The sequence below is a fragment of the Urocampus carinirostris genome, chromosome 12 (genome assembly GCF_059441175.1).
Source record: "Urocampus carinirostris isolate Australia breed hairy pipefish chromosome 12, RoL_Ucar_1.0, whole genome shotgun sequence".
Classification (NCBI taxonomy): domain Eukaryota; kingdom Metazoa; phylum Chordata; class Actinopteri; order Syngnathiformes; family Syngnathidae; genus Urocampus; species Urocampus carinirostris.
Genome location: NC_142360.1, coordinates 13,380,161 through 13,397,896, shown reverse-complemented (window position 1 = coordinate 13,397,896; position 17,736 = coordinate 13,380,161). Strand labels below are relative to the sequence as shown.

Genomic DNA, 17,736 nt, shown 5'->3' with positions numbered 1-17,736 from the left:
TCCACAGTCTGTCTTGATGTGACTAAATATTGTTCACATTACCCCGATTTTAGCTAACCTCCATTGGCTCCCTGTTAGCTTAAGATGTGATTTTAAGGTTCTATTGGTAGTATACAAAATCATGCATGGACTTGCTCCCTCATATCTTTAAGATTTAATTTCCCCCATGTTCCGGTCTGGAGCCTTCGTTCTGAAAATGCTGGTCTACTAGTGATTCCAAGAGCCAAGAAGAGATCCGCAGGTTCGAGAGCATTCTCCATCCGGGCCCCGGTGCTGTGGAATGCTCTTCCCCCTGAGATTTGATCTGCAACCTCAGTGGAAATGTTTAATTCTAAGCTAAAAACATATCTGTGTATCATTTGCCCACATGTAGGTTTTAGAATAGAATAGAATAGAATATACATTTTTTGTCATTGTTGATCAGGGGATGGTGTCATACCAGTCTGTGGCTTGCAATAATCTGTGGTCTGTGTAGCCCTTTGAGACGCTTTGTGATTAAGGGCTATACAAATAAACATGACTTGACTAGTTGGGTTTGCCAGGTTTATCATCGCTTCATATAATGTATTAACGCAGGGCAATTGGCTGAGGTTGACAGGTATGAAATATATTGTCTTTAATTCTTACGGCCAACAAAAATTATAGCCAATTTATGTTGGGAATATTATGGACAATTTACTACTGTACACGACCATTCATGCAAACGTTGTATTTATTTTTATTTCAATCATTCAATTACGGTAGTACTGTATAATTTTGGCGGAACTAAATATGTCTCCATTTGTTTGACACGAGCTTTTTCCAGAGTAACGCGCTTGCGCATGCTCACGATCTGGGAAGTTGTGCGCTCCTTTGACATTTAAAACGAGTAGTGTGGTGTTAAAATAATACGTGTTGTTCGATAAACTGTTCATATTCGCGTTTTTTTAGTTGACTAAACTTTTTCTGTTTATTTGCAAGCCAAAAGAGACAACAATGTTTTGATTCTGTTTGTATGGAAGTATGCGTTTGTGCTGCTAGTCATGATGCTAGTTGAAGACGTTGCTCACTTCAAGTCAGCTACGTCGTTAGGTTTAAATGCCGTTCCAATATAATTTCCATTATTCACCGATTATTACACAGGTGTTTATGTTTTGTGAGCTGAATAATGTAGGCCCAATTTACCTGCACAATGGACAGAGACTTGTTGAGGCAGTGTCTGACGTATCACGGCGGGTCATTGTTCAACAAATTGAAATTTGAACAGACCGAAAACCCCGACTTTCAGGCCGTGGTTGCTGATATTTGCAAGGCTCCATATGAGGGGTAGGTCATTTCAATATGAATTTCTAGCATCTTGCATATGTTATATCTGTAGTTTTGATTGTGGGCACAGCCCAAGAACAGCATCTAAAATTAACGAAAAGAGCAAACCAAATATTTGCACACAAATATTTTATGTGCCTAAGGTACGCCATTACAGTTTTTAATGTAGGAATGAAATTCAAAAACAAGAAAATGAAACAAAACCCGACCTACGAAATAAATAAGAAAACAATGACATTTTCAGACCTACAGTTATACCGCCTCATCGACATTTAATTTTTAACTCTATAAACAACTCTATATATAATTTCACATTTATCAAAATAGTCACAACATAGTTTTTTTAAATTGGTGTAGATTATGAACGTTTTTTAATGTAATCTAAATCATTCCATAAATTAATTCCTCTTCTAGTTGCAAAATGGCTTTTCAAGGTTTTGCGGATATATTGGACTTTTAAATGATGGATTGGCTTTTGATGATAAGTCTTATCTGTAGAAAAACAATATTTGATTATTTGTTGGGAGTTGATTATTTGCTTTATTGACAAAAATAGAGGTTTTAGATTAATTATATCATCAAGTTGTAATATGTTTTATTTGAAAGTCTGTATGTTTTTTGTACCTAACATTTTGCATATATATATATATATATATATATGCCAAACTGTTGTCCTCTTAACTTTTCATTTTGTGCACGTCGTCAAACATCGACGAAAATCTACTAAAACCACATTCCCCAAAAAATATTGTTTAAAGGGAAGTACGCATGAAGCATTTTTGGCATTACCAGTATTGGAAAAAGGTCACGTTTTTATAAACATTTTGATATATTTAAGCTAAAACATTTGATTGCTTTTTGGCCAGTTAGTATAGCTTACATCGATACAACTTTTATCTGTTCTAGTACAAAATATTTTACAGTGGTTGTGAAAGGCAAACAAGTGACAACCCTTTAAAAAGTTAAATATAGCCCCAAATGCCAAAATAAAAAGCTATTTTGGTCCAACTTGTTTATGCACATTGGCAGAAATGCTCGTGAAAACAACCCGCTCGTGGAGCAGTTCATTGCTCGGAAGGCTGACATTCTTTTCAACCCATCATGGAAAACTGCAACTCCTAAAGAAGAGGAACACACAAAAGAGGAGGCGTCAGGTGGGCGTTTTACATTGATTTGGATAAATGTTACCATAACATTAAAGGATATTTAAATCATACATACTTTTAGATTATTTACACAATACTGTTTTTGTCACAAAATTAAAATACAATCGAGATCATATTTTGAAGTTTTCATCATTATTATAGATAAGAGTAGTACTTTTGACCAGCTTGCTGAAGAAGAACGGTCAGGGATGCAAACGATTCCTAATGTCTCCTTTTCTTCCAGAAGCTTTTGCTGTCATGCCTCCACTTGAGTTATTCATGGAGGTGCCTTTTACAGAAAGGAGGGCCATGCTTTACAGAGATTTAGAGCGAGGAGACATCGTAGTGGGGAAGATCAACAATATTCGTGAATATGGCTTCTTTCTCACGCTGGTTTGCATGGCAGGAGGGCTGAGCAGAGACATTGAAGACTTGGAGTTATCGGTAAAACAACGTTCACAATGTATCACGCTAGATTGTACTGGAATGTTCAAGTATTTTAAATTAAGAGTCTCGATATTGTTATTGTAGTCCAGTCTTGGCATAACCTGGGTTAGTTTTAGGTCACCATGACTCGGGCTGACACGATTAGAAATTTCTGGAGACGATTGTCACACAAATAATCTTTTAATTGATCAGCAACAATGGCTATTATCGATGCAGTAAAAGAAATCACCCATAGCATAGAAAAAAAAGAGATACGCAGTTGGGGTATTTATTGACTTAAAATAAGTATTTGATACCATTAATCATAATATACTATTCAAAAAACTGGAAAAATATGGCATCAGGGTCGTGGCCTTGCAATAGATTATTATATATAAAGTTATTTGACAGGGAGGAAGCAATATGTGAAAATTAGTTGTCATCTGAATACTTGGACATCTGTTGTGGAGTACCACAGGGTTCTATCCTGGGTCCAAAGTTATTTAATTGATATATTTGATTTGATTTTTCAACAGTATTGAAAATAGTAATATTTGCAGACGACACTAACATTTTCTATTCAAATGATAACTATATTGATTTGGTAACCTGTATTAATCGTGAAATAATTAACCTAAAAGTATGGACGGATATAAATGAATTATCTTTAAATTTAAATAAAACTAAAGTAATATTATTTGGTAATCGCAAGGCAAATCAAGATTTAGAAGTAAAAATGGATGGTGCTGCAATTGACGCTGTATCAGAAATTAAGGTTTTAGGGGTCATAATAGACAATAAAAATAAAGCTGGAAAACGCACATCAGACGCATACAAACTAAAATATCTAAAAGCATTTCAATAATAAGCCAAATTAATTTTAAACTACAATGCATTGTATTTATTATATTGTTCTCTAGTTCTGCCATACTTGACATATTGTCCAGAGGTCTGGGGCAATATTTACAAAAGTTCACTACGTGCAATTAAAACCATACACAGGGTAGGATATCGAGATCATACTAATATTTTATTCCTGCAGTCCAAATTATTAAAATTAGATGATATAGTAAAATTTTTCACTGCACAACTGCTCTTTAAGATCAACAAAAACATAGTCCCAGAAAACATCCTTAAACTATTCATTTGGAAAGAGGGAAATCATAACTTAAGGGACTGTAGTAAATTCAGAATCCCAAAGGTGAGATCAAGAAAAGATCAAACAATGTCCAAATATTCACATGTTCAAATTTAAATACGAAAAAACACTACTGGCGGAATAGAGGATGAAGAAATTGGGTGATTCAAGAGTTTGGGAATAATGCGTCTAGAACTATGGTTAATTTTGTGTTATTGTTGCTATTGTTATATCATAACTGTTATTATTAAAATTATTACTATTGTTGTTATATCATTGGTGTAGGGAATATAAGCATTTGCTTCTTACTACCCCTTTTCGAACATATTACAGTAAGACCTCGGTTATCGCGGTCAATGGGGACCAAAACCACCCACGATAAGTGAAAATCCGCGTAGTAGCGGCGCATCGTCAAAAAAAAATAAAAAAAATAATTTTATTATTTTTTATTTTTATTATTATTTTTAATTATTTTTTAGACCCGGTTAATGGGGACCAAAACCACCCGCTAAAAGTGAAAATCTGCGAAGTAGCGACGCCCCTTCAAAAAAAAAAAAAATCTCATCTCATTATCTGCACCGCTTATCCTTATTAGGGTGACGCCGCGTCCGCCGAACTCGCTCCGTCGCGCGGCCCGGGAGTCACCTCCGCCTGGGAGTCACTGCACCCTCGTTAGCATACCTCTTTAGCATATGGCAAAAACACTACTAGTGAAGGTGGCGTTTCATAATTGGAATAAAACTTGTCAATAATGGGATAGGTAGGATGTGCAGTTTGTTATCTGGTGTATCGGGTTCGTGAGGCTTGTGATGGAGTTTCCATATGTTCCTCGCTGGAGATTGGTGGAGACGGCACCACTCTTTTCACGGATTTTGATGTGCTGGGTCACTAATTTGTATATTCTCTATATACCATTATCAATCACAAATCTGAATTTATTTCTACGTGTAGTTGGCTTCCGACTTCCTCATAGATCGTCAACATTTTGCATCCACCCTTAAAATGTTATTGGCGTCTTTGGACACCTTGACCAATATAACTCTGTGTATAATAACAGACCTTTTTTTAACGACTTATGAGATAAGTTTGCATAATAAGGAAGAAATGATACAGCTATGCTATCAGGAATGGCGACTCGCTTTTGTTTCAGCCGCTCTTTTTGCGTCACGTGTGATACATGGATATTGTGACAATGGTGGGCGTGGCTTAGCATTCTGTCAGATCTATTAATTGTATCGGCTGTATTTTTTTTTTTAAGTTCTTGGGCAAACAGTAGAATGATGTATGTTACTAAGTAAACATACAAATTCCCTTGCACAGTTTAAGCTCTGTTAACATGACATCAATTGAATTGGATCTTGTAAACTTAAAATTGTTCTGTCTGGTGGGTCGAACAGCTTATCAAACTCGTAAGATATGAGTCTGAATACTGGTTTGTCAACCGCATTGAACGTCAGAATTTCATTGTCAATGTACCACGTAATACAATCTATTAGCGTGCGCCGCTTTACACTGTCTTATCCGTATGTCGCCACTTGTCTGCATATCCATGTTTGACAAGCTACAACCCCTGGATTGTTCGCCATTCTTCCTTAGCTGACTATGTTGGGAATTGTACCGGGTAACTGGACTCCAGATGCTGCCTGAGATTAGTTGTGTTAGGCTCATTTCACTGGCACCTTCTTGAAACAAAGTTTGAAGACCACTTATTCGTTATTTTAGGGCTTACCGCTGTCGCCCCGTATAAACACAAAATGTGTCCAAATTGTCGAAGTGGTCCGTGGTTTTGAAACTAAAAGTTTGCTACACCATGATGACCACACTAACAGAGTGTGGATGTTGTCTGCTTCACTTGTGCGTCATTTCGTGTTGTCATTCCCTCGACATTTGAGTAAATGGTGGCCATAGTGGAGGTTGCAAAGAAAAAAGGATGGTGATTGTGAAAAATATTTGATTAAACAAATATGTCTTATCTGCGACAGCCCTAACCATGACGGAGGTGTGTGGTCAATGAACCAAGTGATTCGTAGTTGATTTATTTGTGAGTTTATCATACTTTGAAGCAGTAGAGGCAATATGCACAATTAAAATCGACAGGTTTTTTTCTATGTTTTAAAGAACATGTCATTCTGTTGAGACTTGAGCTACATCAAAAGGCTGCTCTTGATTAAAGTTACCTTTGTTGTTATGTGCAGTTGTGACACTCATAATTAATTTTGAACTGTTTATATCACAGGCTCTTTGTCACGTAAAAGAAATTCCTTCAACCGGAAGCCATGATGATCCGATGTCCTACTACCAGATTGGGGACTTGATCAGAGGTGATTATTCTCATATTGACTTTCAAGCCTACGTGTGAAATGATTGTCACTTTAGTTTATTAACGTTGCTTTCTTTAAACAAATAAGCTTTTTGGTTGGGTTAGTGCAGGGGTCGGGAACCTTTTTTGCTGAAAGAACCGAAAAAAAACCAAATTTTAAAATCTAATCCTAGGAGAGCCATATGTATATTTTAATACCAAAAACAGCTAAATGGAAGAGGAAAATCAACGAGTTTATAGTATAATAAGACAGAATTTATTTTGAACAACATTGTAAGTTAATAACAAAAACTAACAATTATTTATGATTATAACAATCAACTGGTCTGCAGGCTGAGGTTTTATTCATATCTGTCCATGTTTACTTGCCCGCTCTGCTTGTTCACCGCTGTCTGAGGCCCTCAGGTCAGCAATTTCTTATCTAAATCGAAGAAGACCAACAATATATATATTATAATAAGACTCTGTTATAACATGTTGTTCAAAATAAAATTAAAGGTATTTATTAATAAGAAAAGTACTTCTGACTTACTATTAAAAAGTGGTCGGCGGCGCCCTCTGTTGGCTGCGGCTGCATCGGCTCGCTACAACGGGTCAGGTGCAATCGACATTTCGTTCTGTGTACATTGTTACACAGAATGACAATACAAGGAAATTATTATTATTATTATTATTATTATTATTAATGCGACTTTTGGTGTTGCATGGTTTTGCTGATGGCTTTGTAGTCCGGTTGATAGGTGGTGAGGTTCAGCTTCATGCAGGCGTTTAGGCTTCCATCTTTTAAACGTGATCGCAGGTCAGTTTTGATGTGTTTTAGGTGTGAGAACGACTGTTCGCATGCATAAGTAGATCCAAACATGGTCAATACAGCAAGTGCCTCCTGATGTAGAATACAGTGGAAGCTGAGGATGGGTCTGTTCTCCTGCTCACGAAGCAGCGCTACAAATCCTCTGTTTTTCCCCACCATGCACGGAGCACCACCGGTACACACAGAAATAAGTTTATCCATTGGTAGATTCTTTTCATTTGCAAACTCCATGAAAGACTTGAATAAATTCTCTCCTCTCGTTGTCCCTTTTAGTGGCAAAACGGCAAGACTTTCCTCACGCAGCGAGTCACCGTCAACATAGCGTGCAATAATACTGAACTGGGATAAATGACTGACATCTGTTGATTCATCCAAAGCGAGGGAAAAAAACTCAGCTGCATTTATGTCATTCACTTGTTTTTATCTCCACTTGATTCGACATCACAACACAGTTCTTGCTGAAAGAGGCATATCTTTTATCCGTTTGATTATTTTATCTTTATCCTTAACGTCGTCAAAAAGCTCGTTGGCCACATAAAGCATGAATGATTTGGCATAATCGCCATCTGTAAACGGCCTCCCGCTCCTCACAATTGCTAAAGAACCAGCAAAGCTAGCAGAGTTAAAATCACCTTGTTTGGCCCATACACGGAGCTGCTGCTGACTAGCCTGGACTGTGGAAAGTAGTTCTTGACAGGCCTTCTTTCTCTTGTCTCCCACTGGATATTTCGCTGAAAATGTGGCGTGTGTCGAAGTGTCTCTTTATATTTGACCGTTTCATCGAGGAAATGTTATCATTGCATATAAGACACACTGCACAACCTGCTCTCTCAATAAAGGCAAATTGCTCTGTCCATTCCTGCTGAAACGTACGGTAATCTTCATCTTTTTCCTTTTCGTCATCTTCTTGATTAGAAGGGTTCACTCTGCATAAAAAATCTAACCAAAAACGAGGAAATATTACTTCTTTGCTTCAAAATGACTTGTGCAGATTGTTGTAAATTATCCATTAAAATGAGACTTTCCGGGTAGCGGACCCTCCCGCTCACCGGAGAACAGATTGGCTCTTAGCTGCGTGCCTGAACGAAAAGTTGCAGGTGAAAATATATATAAATTAAAATGTGTGTTTTTTTCTTTATTTTTTTGGACATGTTTTTTTCTGACTTTATTATTATTTATTTTGCTAAAGTAACATTATTAGTAAAATTATTGATTGATTTGTTTCGTTCAGAAATTTTCAGAGAGCCAGATGCCGTCATCAAAAGAGCCATATATGGCTCCCGAGCCATAGGTTCCCGACCCCTGGGTTAGTGGGTTACACTTTAAATTGCATTTGCTTTGTTTTGTTCTGAAAGTTGGTGTATAAATCTGAATTACAGTCAAATACAAAATAATCAGCAAATACCTCAATGAAGAGAAGACAATATTTTAAAGTCACTCAAGCATTACTTTTCTGTTTTTTAGCTGGAGTGATAGATATCGACCGCTTCCAGGAAAAAATAACGGTATCCCTTCTGCAAGAATCCATTTCTACCAGATCAGACACCGTCCAACTTGGAGTTATGACAAGGGAGGAGCTACCTGTGCACTATGAGTAAGAGCATTGAATACAAGTTCGGAAAAAAACCTTTGACATAAACCAATAATAAAATACATATTGAACGAGCCATCCGAGTGATAGTGACCTTGGTTAATCGTGCTCTCTGGTCCTAGTCGTAGTGTTTGTGCAGCCAGCGACTACAGCAAAACCTACGAGTGCATTCTGAGAGATTGTCACGGCTTCCACAACCCATTTGTGGTGCTCTACATGCTGGAAACCTTTGGCATCAGTGACATCGATCCTCCATCAATGATGAGAGGGCTACAAAGGTAAATGTGTTGATGGCGTTTCCTCACTACAGCTGGTGGCTTTATGGCAATTTTTTTTCTTTTTTTAAGAAATCTTCTTACAGCATTAAAATATGAATGGTTTAATGTTCAGTGTGTATATACTGGACTGTCTCAGAAAATTAGAATATTGTGATAAAGTTCTTTATTTTCTGTAATGCAATTAAAAAAACAAAAATGTCATACATTCTGGATTCATTACACATCAACTGAACTATTTCAAGCCTTTTATTATTTTAATATTGCTGAATTTGGCTTACAGCTTAAGAAAACTCAAAAATCCTATCTCAAAATATTAGAATATCATGAAAAAGTATACAAGTAGGCTATTCAACTAATCACCTGAATCATCTAATTAACTCCAAACACCTTGCGAGGGTTTCCTGAGCCTTAAAAACACTCAGCTTGGTTCAGTAAACTAAACTGCTGATCTGACTGCTGATCTGCTGATCTGACTGCTGTCCAGAGGACCATAATTGATACCCTCCATCAGGAGGGTAAGACACAAAAAGAAATTTCTCAAAGAGCAGGCTGTTCACAGAGTGCAGTTTCAAAGCATATCCACAAAAAGTCTGTTGGAAGGGAAAAATGTGGCCGGAAACGCTGCACAACCAAGAGAGATCACCGCAGCCTTAACAAAATTGTGAAGAAGAGCCGCTTCCAGAATTTGAGGGAGCTTCAAAGACAGTGGGCTGAAGCTGGAGTCCAGGTATCAAAAGCCACAGTTCACAGACGTGTCCGGGGAAATGGGCTACAATAGCCGTATTGCCATGGTCAAGCCACTTCTGAACTCAAGACAACGGAAGAAGCGTCTGACTTGGGCTATGGAGAAGAAGCACTGGACAGTTGCAGAGTGGTCCAAAGTCCTCTTTTCAGACGAAAGCAAGTTTTGCATTTCATTTGGAAGTCAAGGCGCCAGAGTCTGGAGAAAGGCTGGAGAAGAGCAAAATCCAAGTTGCTTGAAATCCAGTGAGAAGTTCCCACAGTCAGCAATGGTTTGGGGAGCCATGTCAGCTGCTGGTGTTGGTCCACTGTGTTTCATCAAGTCCAGAGTAAATGCAACTGTGTACCAAGAGATTTTAGAGCACTACATGCTTCCATCTGCTGAAAAGCTCTATGGAGATGAGTATTTCATTTTCCAGCATGATCTGGCACCTGCCCACAGTGCCAAAACCACCAGTAACTGGTGCACTGACCATGGCATCACTGTCCTTGATTGGCCTGCTAATTCCCCTGACCTGAACCCCATCGAGAATTTGTGGGGTATAGTTAAGAAGAAGATGAAAGACACCAGACCTACAAATGCAAATGAGCTGAAGGCCGCTATCGAAGCATCCTGGGCATCAATAACACCTCAGCAATGCCACAGGCTGATTGCCTCCATGCCACGCCGGATTGATGCAGTAATCCGTGCAAAAGGATTCCCAACCAAGTACTGAGTGCATCAATGGACATTTTCAAATGTTTGATTTAGTTTTGCTGTTATAAAATTATTTTTTTTTACTTGGTCTGAGGAAGTATTCTAATATTTTGAGATAGGATTTTTGAGTTTTTTTCAGCTGTAAGCCAAAATCAGCAATATTCAAATAAAAAAAGGCTTGAAATAGTTCAGTTGATGTGTAATGAATCCAGAATGTATGACATTTTTGTTTTTTTAATTGCATTACAGAAAATAAAGAACTTTATCACAATATTCTAATTATCTGAGACAGTCCAGTATATATATATATATATATATATATATATATATATATATAAACACTTTCTTTTCTTCACTCCAACACAGTAAACTCTTTGAAAAAGATGATTTTGCCTCTATCATTCGAAAGCAGCAGTCGGCATCTTGGGCTCTAAAATGGTATGGAAAAAAACGGAGTTTGGTCTTTATTTTTATTCCTCGTGTCTCAATGACTTCCCCCCCTGCACCTCAGTGTAAAGGCAGGTGTGGGCCACTTTAAGCAGGGTCGCCTTGTGGAGGCTATGAATGAGTACAACAAAGCTTTGGACATCGACACAAATAATGTGGAAGCCCTGGTTGCTCGGGGAGCTCTGTGAGTGATTCAAAGTATTACAAACATTATGATATGATGCACTTGTTGTATTGTGATATTTTTATTTACAGTCTTTAACTGAATGATTAACCATAGACAAACATGTATACAGGCATAAACAAAGGTTAAACTGGAGTACAACTTTATTAAAATCAACTTTATTTATGTCATACTTTAAGAACCATTTTTGCATGTCAAATCGAACTAAACTGGTCTTTTCTTAGGTATGCAAATAAAGGTGTCATCGTGAAAGCTATCTCTGACTTTGAATCGGCCCTGGAAAACTGTCCAGATCACCGCAATGCAAAGAAGTACCTTTGCCAAACACTGGTTGAGAGAGGAAAACAGTAAGCTGTGTATTCCACTTTTGTTATGTCAGCATAAATTATACTGTAAAATTTGGACTATAAGGCGCACCTGATTATAAGCCGCACACAGTAAAGTTTTAAAGGAAAAAACATTTTGTACTTGCATAAACTTCACCTGACTATAAGACGCACGTGCCCACTTTGAAATATGAGCTAGTTACAAAGAAAGATGGTAAACAGAAAGAGTTGATAATATATGGTAACATAAACCCTTAACGTTCCGACAGCCCACTGCTTTTGATAAGCAAATACGTGTCTATACGATGTCACCAGTCACTAAAATACGCTATGCCTCATATAACTGGAAACCTTAGTTCTCTGGATTCAAGATATGATGATGATCATTTCAAAATACACTTATCACAGACACATCACACTCAGTTTAAAACTAGATACCTAAAAAACTATAAAGCTGGCATAACTTAGTGCGTCCCTTGGGCTGTTTTCAACTTCTTTGAATGTCAGCTGAAATGGCTTGGTTACATCATGGACAATTCATAAAATCCAATTGTGTAAAATATTTACTCTTACACACACGATAATGTCGACAGGTAAATAGGAATCCGCCTGAAACATATCTGCCTTTATGGACGCTGCTTCTTGCTATCCATTCGTTTCGCCACATAATTTCCGTTTACAATCAAACAGACTCTTAAAATTATTCCCGGCATGGTAGTTAGCGCTCCCTTTTGGATTGATACCGTTTCTATTATGAGGGTCTGTTCTTGCTAGTTTTTTTTCATGCACAAAGCACGAAGTTACATTAAACTAGCGTCTTCCTCAACACAAATAGTCCACATGTCTTACTCATACCTTTACTGCTCTAGTGGCCGTTAGAAAAAAATGAATAAATTAGCCACATCATTGAATAAGCCGCAGGGTTGAAGGTTGGGAAATACGTCGCGGCTTATAGTTCGAATAATGTAGTCCTGCAATCAATAACGAGCGCGTATATTGCAATGATTGGCTCTTGTGCACTTGTCAATGCAGTTAACTCTAAAAAAGGCAAGCGTACATAGTAACGACTTATTGCATGTGTTGAAAATGGAATCCAATGTGATGAAATATATAATTCTCGACAGACTTGAGGAGCAAGAGAAGCTGGTCACAGCAGAAGGAGTGTACAAAAAGGCGCTTTCTCTGGATGATGCCAACCCTGATGCCCAAGAGGCGTTGAAGAAAATAATGGAGAAAATACAGGTGGGTGGGCCTCAACACACCATGACTTCCAGGTGTGTGTGCAGGCATGTTCAATGGATCAGTAAGTCTTCTTTTGAAATAATAGCTGCCACAAAACAAATACGCCTCACCTTCATGTATTTGTATTTATTTATTTGCATTATGGAATCCATCATTTGTCATCAGGGAATATATCTATCGCCCTAAAATGTTTATCGATGTTGTTTGTAATACTGATGAGGTTTGTTGTGTTTGTGTGTGCATATGTTTGCGACATTGGGACTTGACCTTCTGATGACACGGCCTTTGTCATGTGGGGCGACCTTAACTTTGGATATTGGTGACTTCTCCTTTACATACGGTTTCATCGCTCGCCCATCATTGACGACTGGTAACATTTTCGCCTTTCTTTACTTAAACATTTTTCCACTTGCCTCTGCCTATTTCTTGGGTGATGCCACTTTTTTATGGTAAATGCATGCCTGAAATGTCTTTCTGAACAAAATTACTGCTGTCATGTTAATTACTATTCCTACACAACTAATGGGCAATTGTATAACTGACATTCATCTGCGGGATACCTTTTACATGTGATGGTTGCATTTTTCTACGAATTTTGAATTAATTGCCATAAAGATTTCAATTCGCTTGCGTGAAGAAGCACAGGCAAAGGAAGACGAAGAGAAAGCTAAAACCAGCCAAAGCAGCGCTCAAAAATTACGTAAGATCTTAAAGGAAGAGAAAAGGTGAGTTATTTTTGCGCCGCAATGAAGCATGTTGGGCATACTACGACTAAAGACGTAAAAGCACCACAAGTAAGTATTGAAATTCTCAGCGTGTTCGATTTTGCTAGGATGAAACGGAAACGAAAAAGATCAACCTCTTCCTCTGCATCCTCTTCCTCCGGGAAATCTTCCACTTCTTCGTCGTCGTCTTCGTCCTCTCGTAGGAGATCCAAGAAAAAGAAAAAGAAAAAAAAGAAGTCAGCGCGAGATGGCAAGCGCCATCGCAGCAGGAAGAGCGATGAGGGTAAGAGCTCAAAAAAGAGGAAGAAAGTGGAGGAGGAGTTGGAGTGGTACCCAGCGCCCCCCAATACATCTGCCACCTTTCTCAACCACAATTTGTGGGACGGTGCCCGAGCCAAGGATGTGGAGTGCGGCGAACCCAGCAGGAAGGGTAAAGATGGCAGCGGCCCAAAAATCTGTGAATATTCTTCCTCTGCATCCTCGGAGGATAATGAGCGTGAGTGGCCATCGCACAAGGCAAATCAGCAAGACGAAAAGAGAGGGAAAAGTAACAGTGTCAGTTCAGATAGAGAGGATGGCAAAACTAAGTACCGGGAGAGGTGGGATAATGAGAAAAGAAGAATCAGTTGGCCTGAAAGAAGTGGCCTGGATGAGAGGAGGCGCAAACTTTCCTGCTCGTCGTCTGAGTCGGCCTATTCTAGAAAATCATTTCAAAGTAAAGATTTTTCCAGGCGTAATTCTTTTCGAAACAATGATGAGGCGATTCAAATGGAAAACGACACGAATAGAGTGAAAGCCGAAGAAACGAAAACAATTTTGAGGCATTCCGACGTTGCCAAAATCCAAGCTGAGTCAGACGAAGAGATCATGGTGCCCGAAGGAAGGTCAAGAAAAGACCTGCCGGCAAACCTCTTGGACATTTTTAACCAGATTGCCAAGTTTCAGAAAGAGAAAGGCATTGAACCTAAAAAGCCAACGGGTTCCATTTGAAAACAGAAAAAGTTGGAATGAATGTGTTCCACTAGCATAAAATGGAAGTATTACCAGTTTTATTTCATTCCATGGGCAGACCACGGATCGTAATAAATTGAGGTGAAGTGGGAATATACACCTTTGAGAAAAAATTACGCAATCACACAAGTGATTAATTGGTTTGCAACACTTAAGTTGGTGTATTAATAGTTTGAAAAAAAAAACATGGGATGTTGAGACTTACCAATTAAAAATCTAGGGTTAGAGCTAACCCTAACCCAATAACAAATCTACCACCAGCTAACACCAGTTTTGTGGTACTAGGAAGAAAAGCCAGAAAATCGATGAATAAAAGAAAGCTCTGTTGTATATTCCTGTCAAGTCATTGAACCCTAATGTGTACACTTCAGCATGGAGGTCATCTTCATGTTGTCAAGTGACCCTGTGCCATGGTTACCGATTCGATCTTTATGGACTTGCACATCTTCCAGTTTGCATATGTGCAAGCATATCGATGTCTCTCATCAGTTTGCATGTTGTTCTTGAACTTTGTTCTTGAAAGGAGATGGATGGTTGTATGCGTTCGACTGGCTAAAGGTGTACTCGTCTCTCACCCAAAGTCAAAGTCGGCGAGATCTAGTGCAGTTTAGCTTCTAAAGGAAATTGATTGATGGGCTAACTCATTGCATTGTATGTCTGTCTACTTTCTCCTACATGGCAACTGAAATAAATTCTTAAATGAATAAAGAGAAAGCTTTATGGCTTTTACTTTTTACTGAGCTAAGATACACAGTACACTGGATACTAAAAACTACACTGGCATACTCTTCACCTTACTACGTTTTCAGGCCAGTGTTGATAACTGAATACACTGAAATAACAAATATATTTCATCACATTGTTGCACACAGTAAAATTGTTAGTCTGTTTGAGCTAAATATACACCTGATATCTGGATCTAAGTAGTTACGTTTCGTGCAATCAAATTGAGTAAATTATTTTCACAATTATTTTTCCACAATCCTGACCAATCTTTTAAGGATTGGGAAAGAAAACTGATGTATTTCACATCCAACCAAATTCATTTCAATAATAAGCAGCTTACTATAAATCTCTAACTGCTTGTTTATTGGACTTAAAAATACTTAGTTGAGAGGGTCTGTAGTGGCACGGCGGCAAGGTGTTTAGTTCGGAGGTCCGGGGTTCAATTCCAGCTACCGCAGCCTCCCTCTGCTGAGTTTGCATGTTCTCCATGTGCCAGCATGGGTTTTCTCCAGTTTCCTCCCACATTCCAATTAATTGGCCAGTAATAATTCTCCATAAGTGTGAATGAGCGAGTGTGCTGTATGGATCTTTGTGCCCTTGGACTGGCTGGAAACCAGTTCAGGTTGCCCAGTGCCCAAAGATAGTTGGCTTCCCACGCGACCCTACTGAGGAAAAGCTTTGCGGAATGGATGGATAGGACTGTGAGTATTATTAAGCACCTCTTTTGGTAAATACATAATTTAAAACTATTGATTTAAATAATTAAAAATGCACTAACCATAATACAAATGTGTATTTTTTAAAATACTGATAGGTCGAGGAAAAACATTGTTTTTCCATAAGATGAGTCACACCTAAAGGGAGCTTACACAATTTTCAGCCATTTTGCTGCTACAGGTACCCACAACACCCAAAAAGGCTGGGCAAAAGTAATGAGCGGTAAAATTGTGCTGTTTGGTCACTTTGAGTCTCCGTAGTTCTTCCTTGTGCTTTTTAATTCTTGTTTTTGGTTGCACTACACCATACAGTTTTGCTTTGCAATTATTCTCTGTCCCCCCTGACCCCCAAGATCAAACTTTTTCACATAATGTGGGCGGGGACAAAATGTTTACTAGATATTAGTTATAACACTATATCTCTGTCCATGCTAAATCTACATCTTTCAACACAAATTTGATGGGGAAAACTCAAGCGTCTTATCAGCATGAAATGGTTGTAATGTCTTTAAGTGACCGCTTAATTTATTTGGCTTTGTTCTGTCAGCTGACGACACTTAACATGGTAAGCACACCAGTCTTTGCTCGTCTTCCTCCATGGATGCAGTGAAGTGCTACGTATACTTTGACAAACTCCATCGTCTTGGAGAATTGTGTTTGTCTCTTTACCACGTCACTTGCTTGTTTCCTCATCTGTGTTAAATATTTTAATCATGGCGTCACATGAGGGTCTGCTACACTTTGTGTCTACACTTCATACTCAATGCTTACACAGTGTTTAATGCACTGCGTGGAGGCTAAATGTGAATAAAACACTCTGCCAATGCCACTGCGTCCTAATGTAGTGGGGGTGTAATTGAACATTATTCTGGAAAAGTTGAAGAAAAAAGGTTCCCTGAAGTCAAACATGTTCGGGCCTTCCTGAAGGTGTGAGGCCCTACTGTTTGAGAAACGCAAAAAAAATTGCAAAATAAGCACCTTCTAAACGCCTGTACGCAATTGTTTCATTTCTTAAGACTCAACTCTTCATAATATTGCAGGTTTTTATAGCATTTCTTACAAGACTATTGTGTCAGCAAGATTATGAGAACTGACTTCACAAGCCATTTTCAAAGAACTTTTTGAAAAGTGGGGCCCAATTAATTTTATTTCCAACTCAAGGCACAAGCATAGTTTCTCCGCACACTGTGATGGTGCAACAGTCGTGAAAACCTGAATCATGGCAGGCCTACTTTGAGGATGTTTCCGCTAAATTGCAAGAGCGCTGAACTTTCGCTTGGATTTCAAATGTGCCTTCTCCCGTTTGGCTCAGCATGCGCAGAAGAGGCACAATACTGATGCCAGACAAGCGTAGAAACGAGACCTTTTGAAGTCTAAGGGGCACCAAATGCGCAGCATCCCTCTCAACGCTAGCATCTGCATAATGCTTTTTTCAGTGGCTGAAAATTTGAATGATCACTAAACCGATTTAGGGTCGATTCGTGTATTTATAAGCTCTTCAAACAGTTATGTTATGCAATTTTTTTTGTTTGTAAAATGGTCAGTTGCAACTCATTGGATATTGGTGTAGGGTTGCCACTGCCCATATTTTGTCATGATTGTATAATTTCTTAATTTATAATTTCATCTATTGAGCTGGAACAGTTGTGTTTTATCTTCAGAAGTAGCCTTAAGTGCTAATTTAAGGTCTACAACCTTTAAGTGTAATACACAATGAGACAAGAAACACCGATTTCAGGTCATGGGGATATGTGTAAACAGGCACCGTCCTGAGTTCCAGCACGGAAGAGCTTTAGTAAATGGAAGGAAACCAAGAGGAAGGCCGCGATTGACGTGGATGGAGAGTGTTATGAGTGCACTGCAGGAAAGAGGTCTAAATCTAGTGGAAGCTAGAGCTCTTGTTGGTG

The 17,736-nt window shown here is 38.5% G+C and overlaps 1 protein-coding gene across 2 annotated transcripts; it reads left to right on the top strand.

Annotated features, from left to right (window-relative positions):
* The first annotated feature begins 800 nt into the window (after positions 1 to 800).
* On the top strand, positions 801 to 15,101 carry ttc14 (tetratricopeptide repeat domain 14). 2 transcript variants are annotated; one of them, XM_088350046.1, is made up of 12 exons: positions 801 to 1,305; positions 2,335 to 2,459; positions 2,698 to 2,894; positions 6,251 to 6,335; positions 8,610 to 8,739; positions 8,859 to 9,014; positions 10,819 to 10,890; positions 10,964 to 11,083; positions 11,308 to 11,430; positions 12,534 to 12,651; positions 13,267 to 13,376; positions 13,484 to 15,101. In XM_088350046.1, the coding sequence occupies exons 1-12, from the start codon at positions 1,172 to 1,174 to the stop codon at positions 14,364 to 14,366; spliced, it is 2,253 nt and encodes a 750-aa protein (XP_088206172.1). In that variant the 5' UTR covers positions 801 to 1,171; the 3' UTR covers positions 14,367 to 15,101. The 2 variants fall into 2 exon arrangements, with proteins under 2 accessions (XP_088206172.1, XP_088206171.1); XM_088350045.1 differs by having other exon boundaries at positions 2,695 to 2,894.
* Positions 15,102 to 17,736: the final 2,635 nt, after the last annotated feature.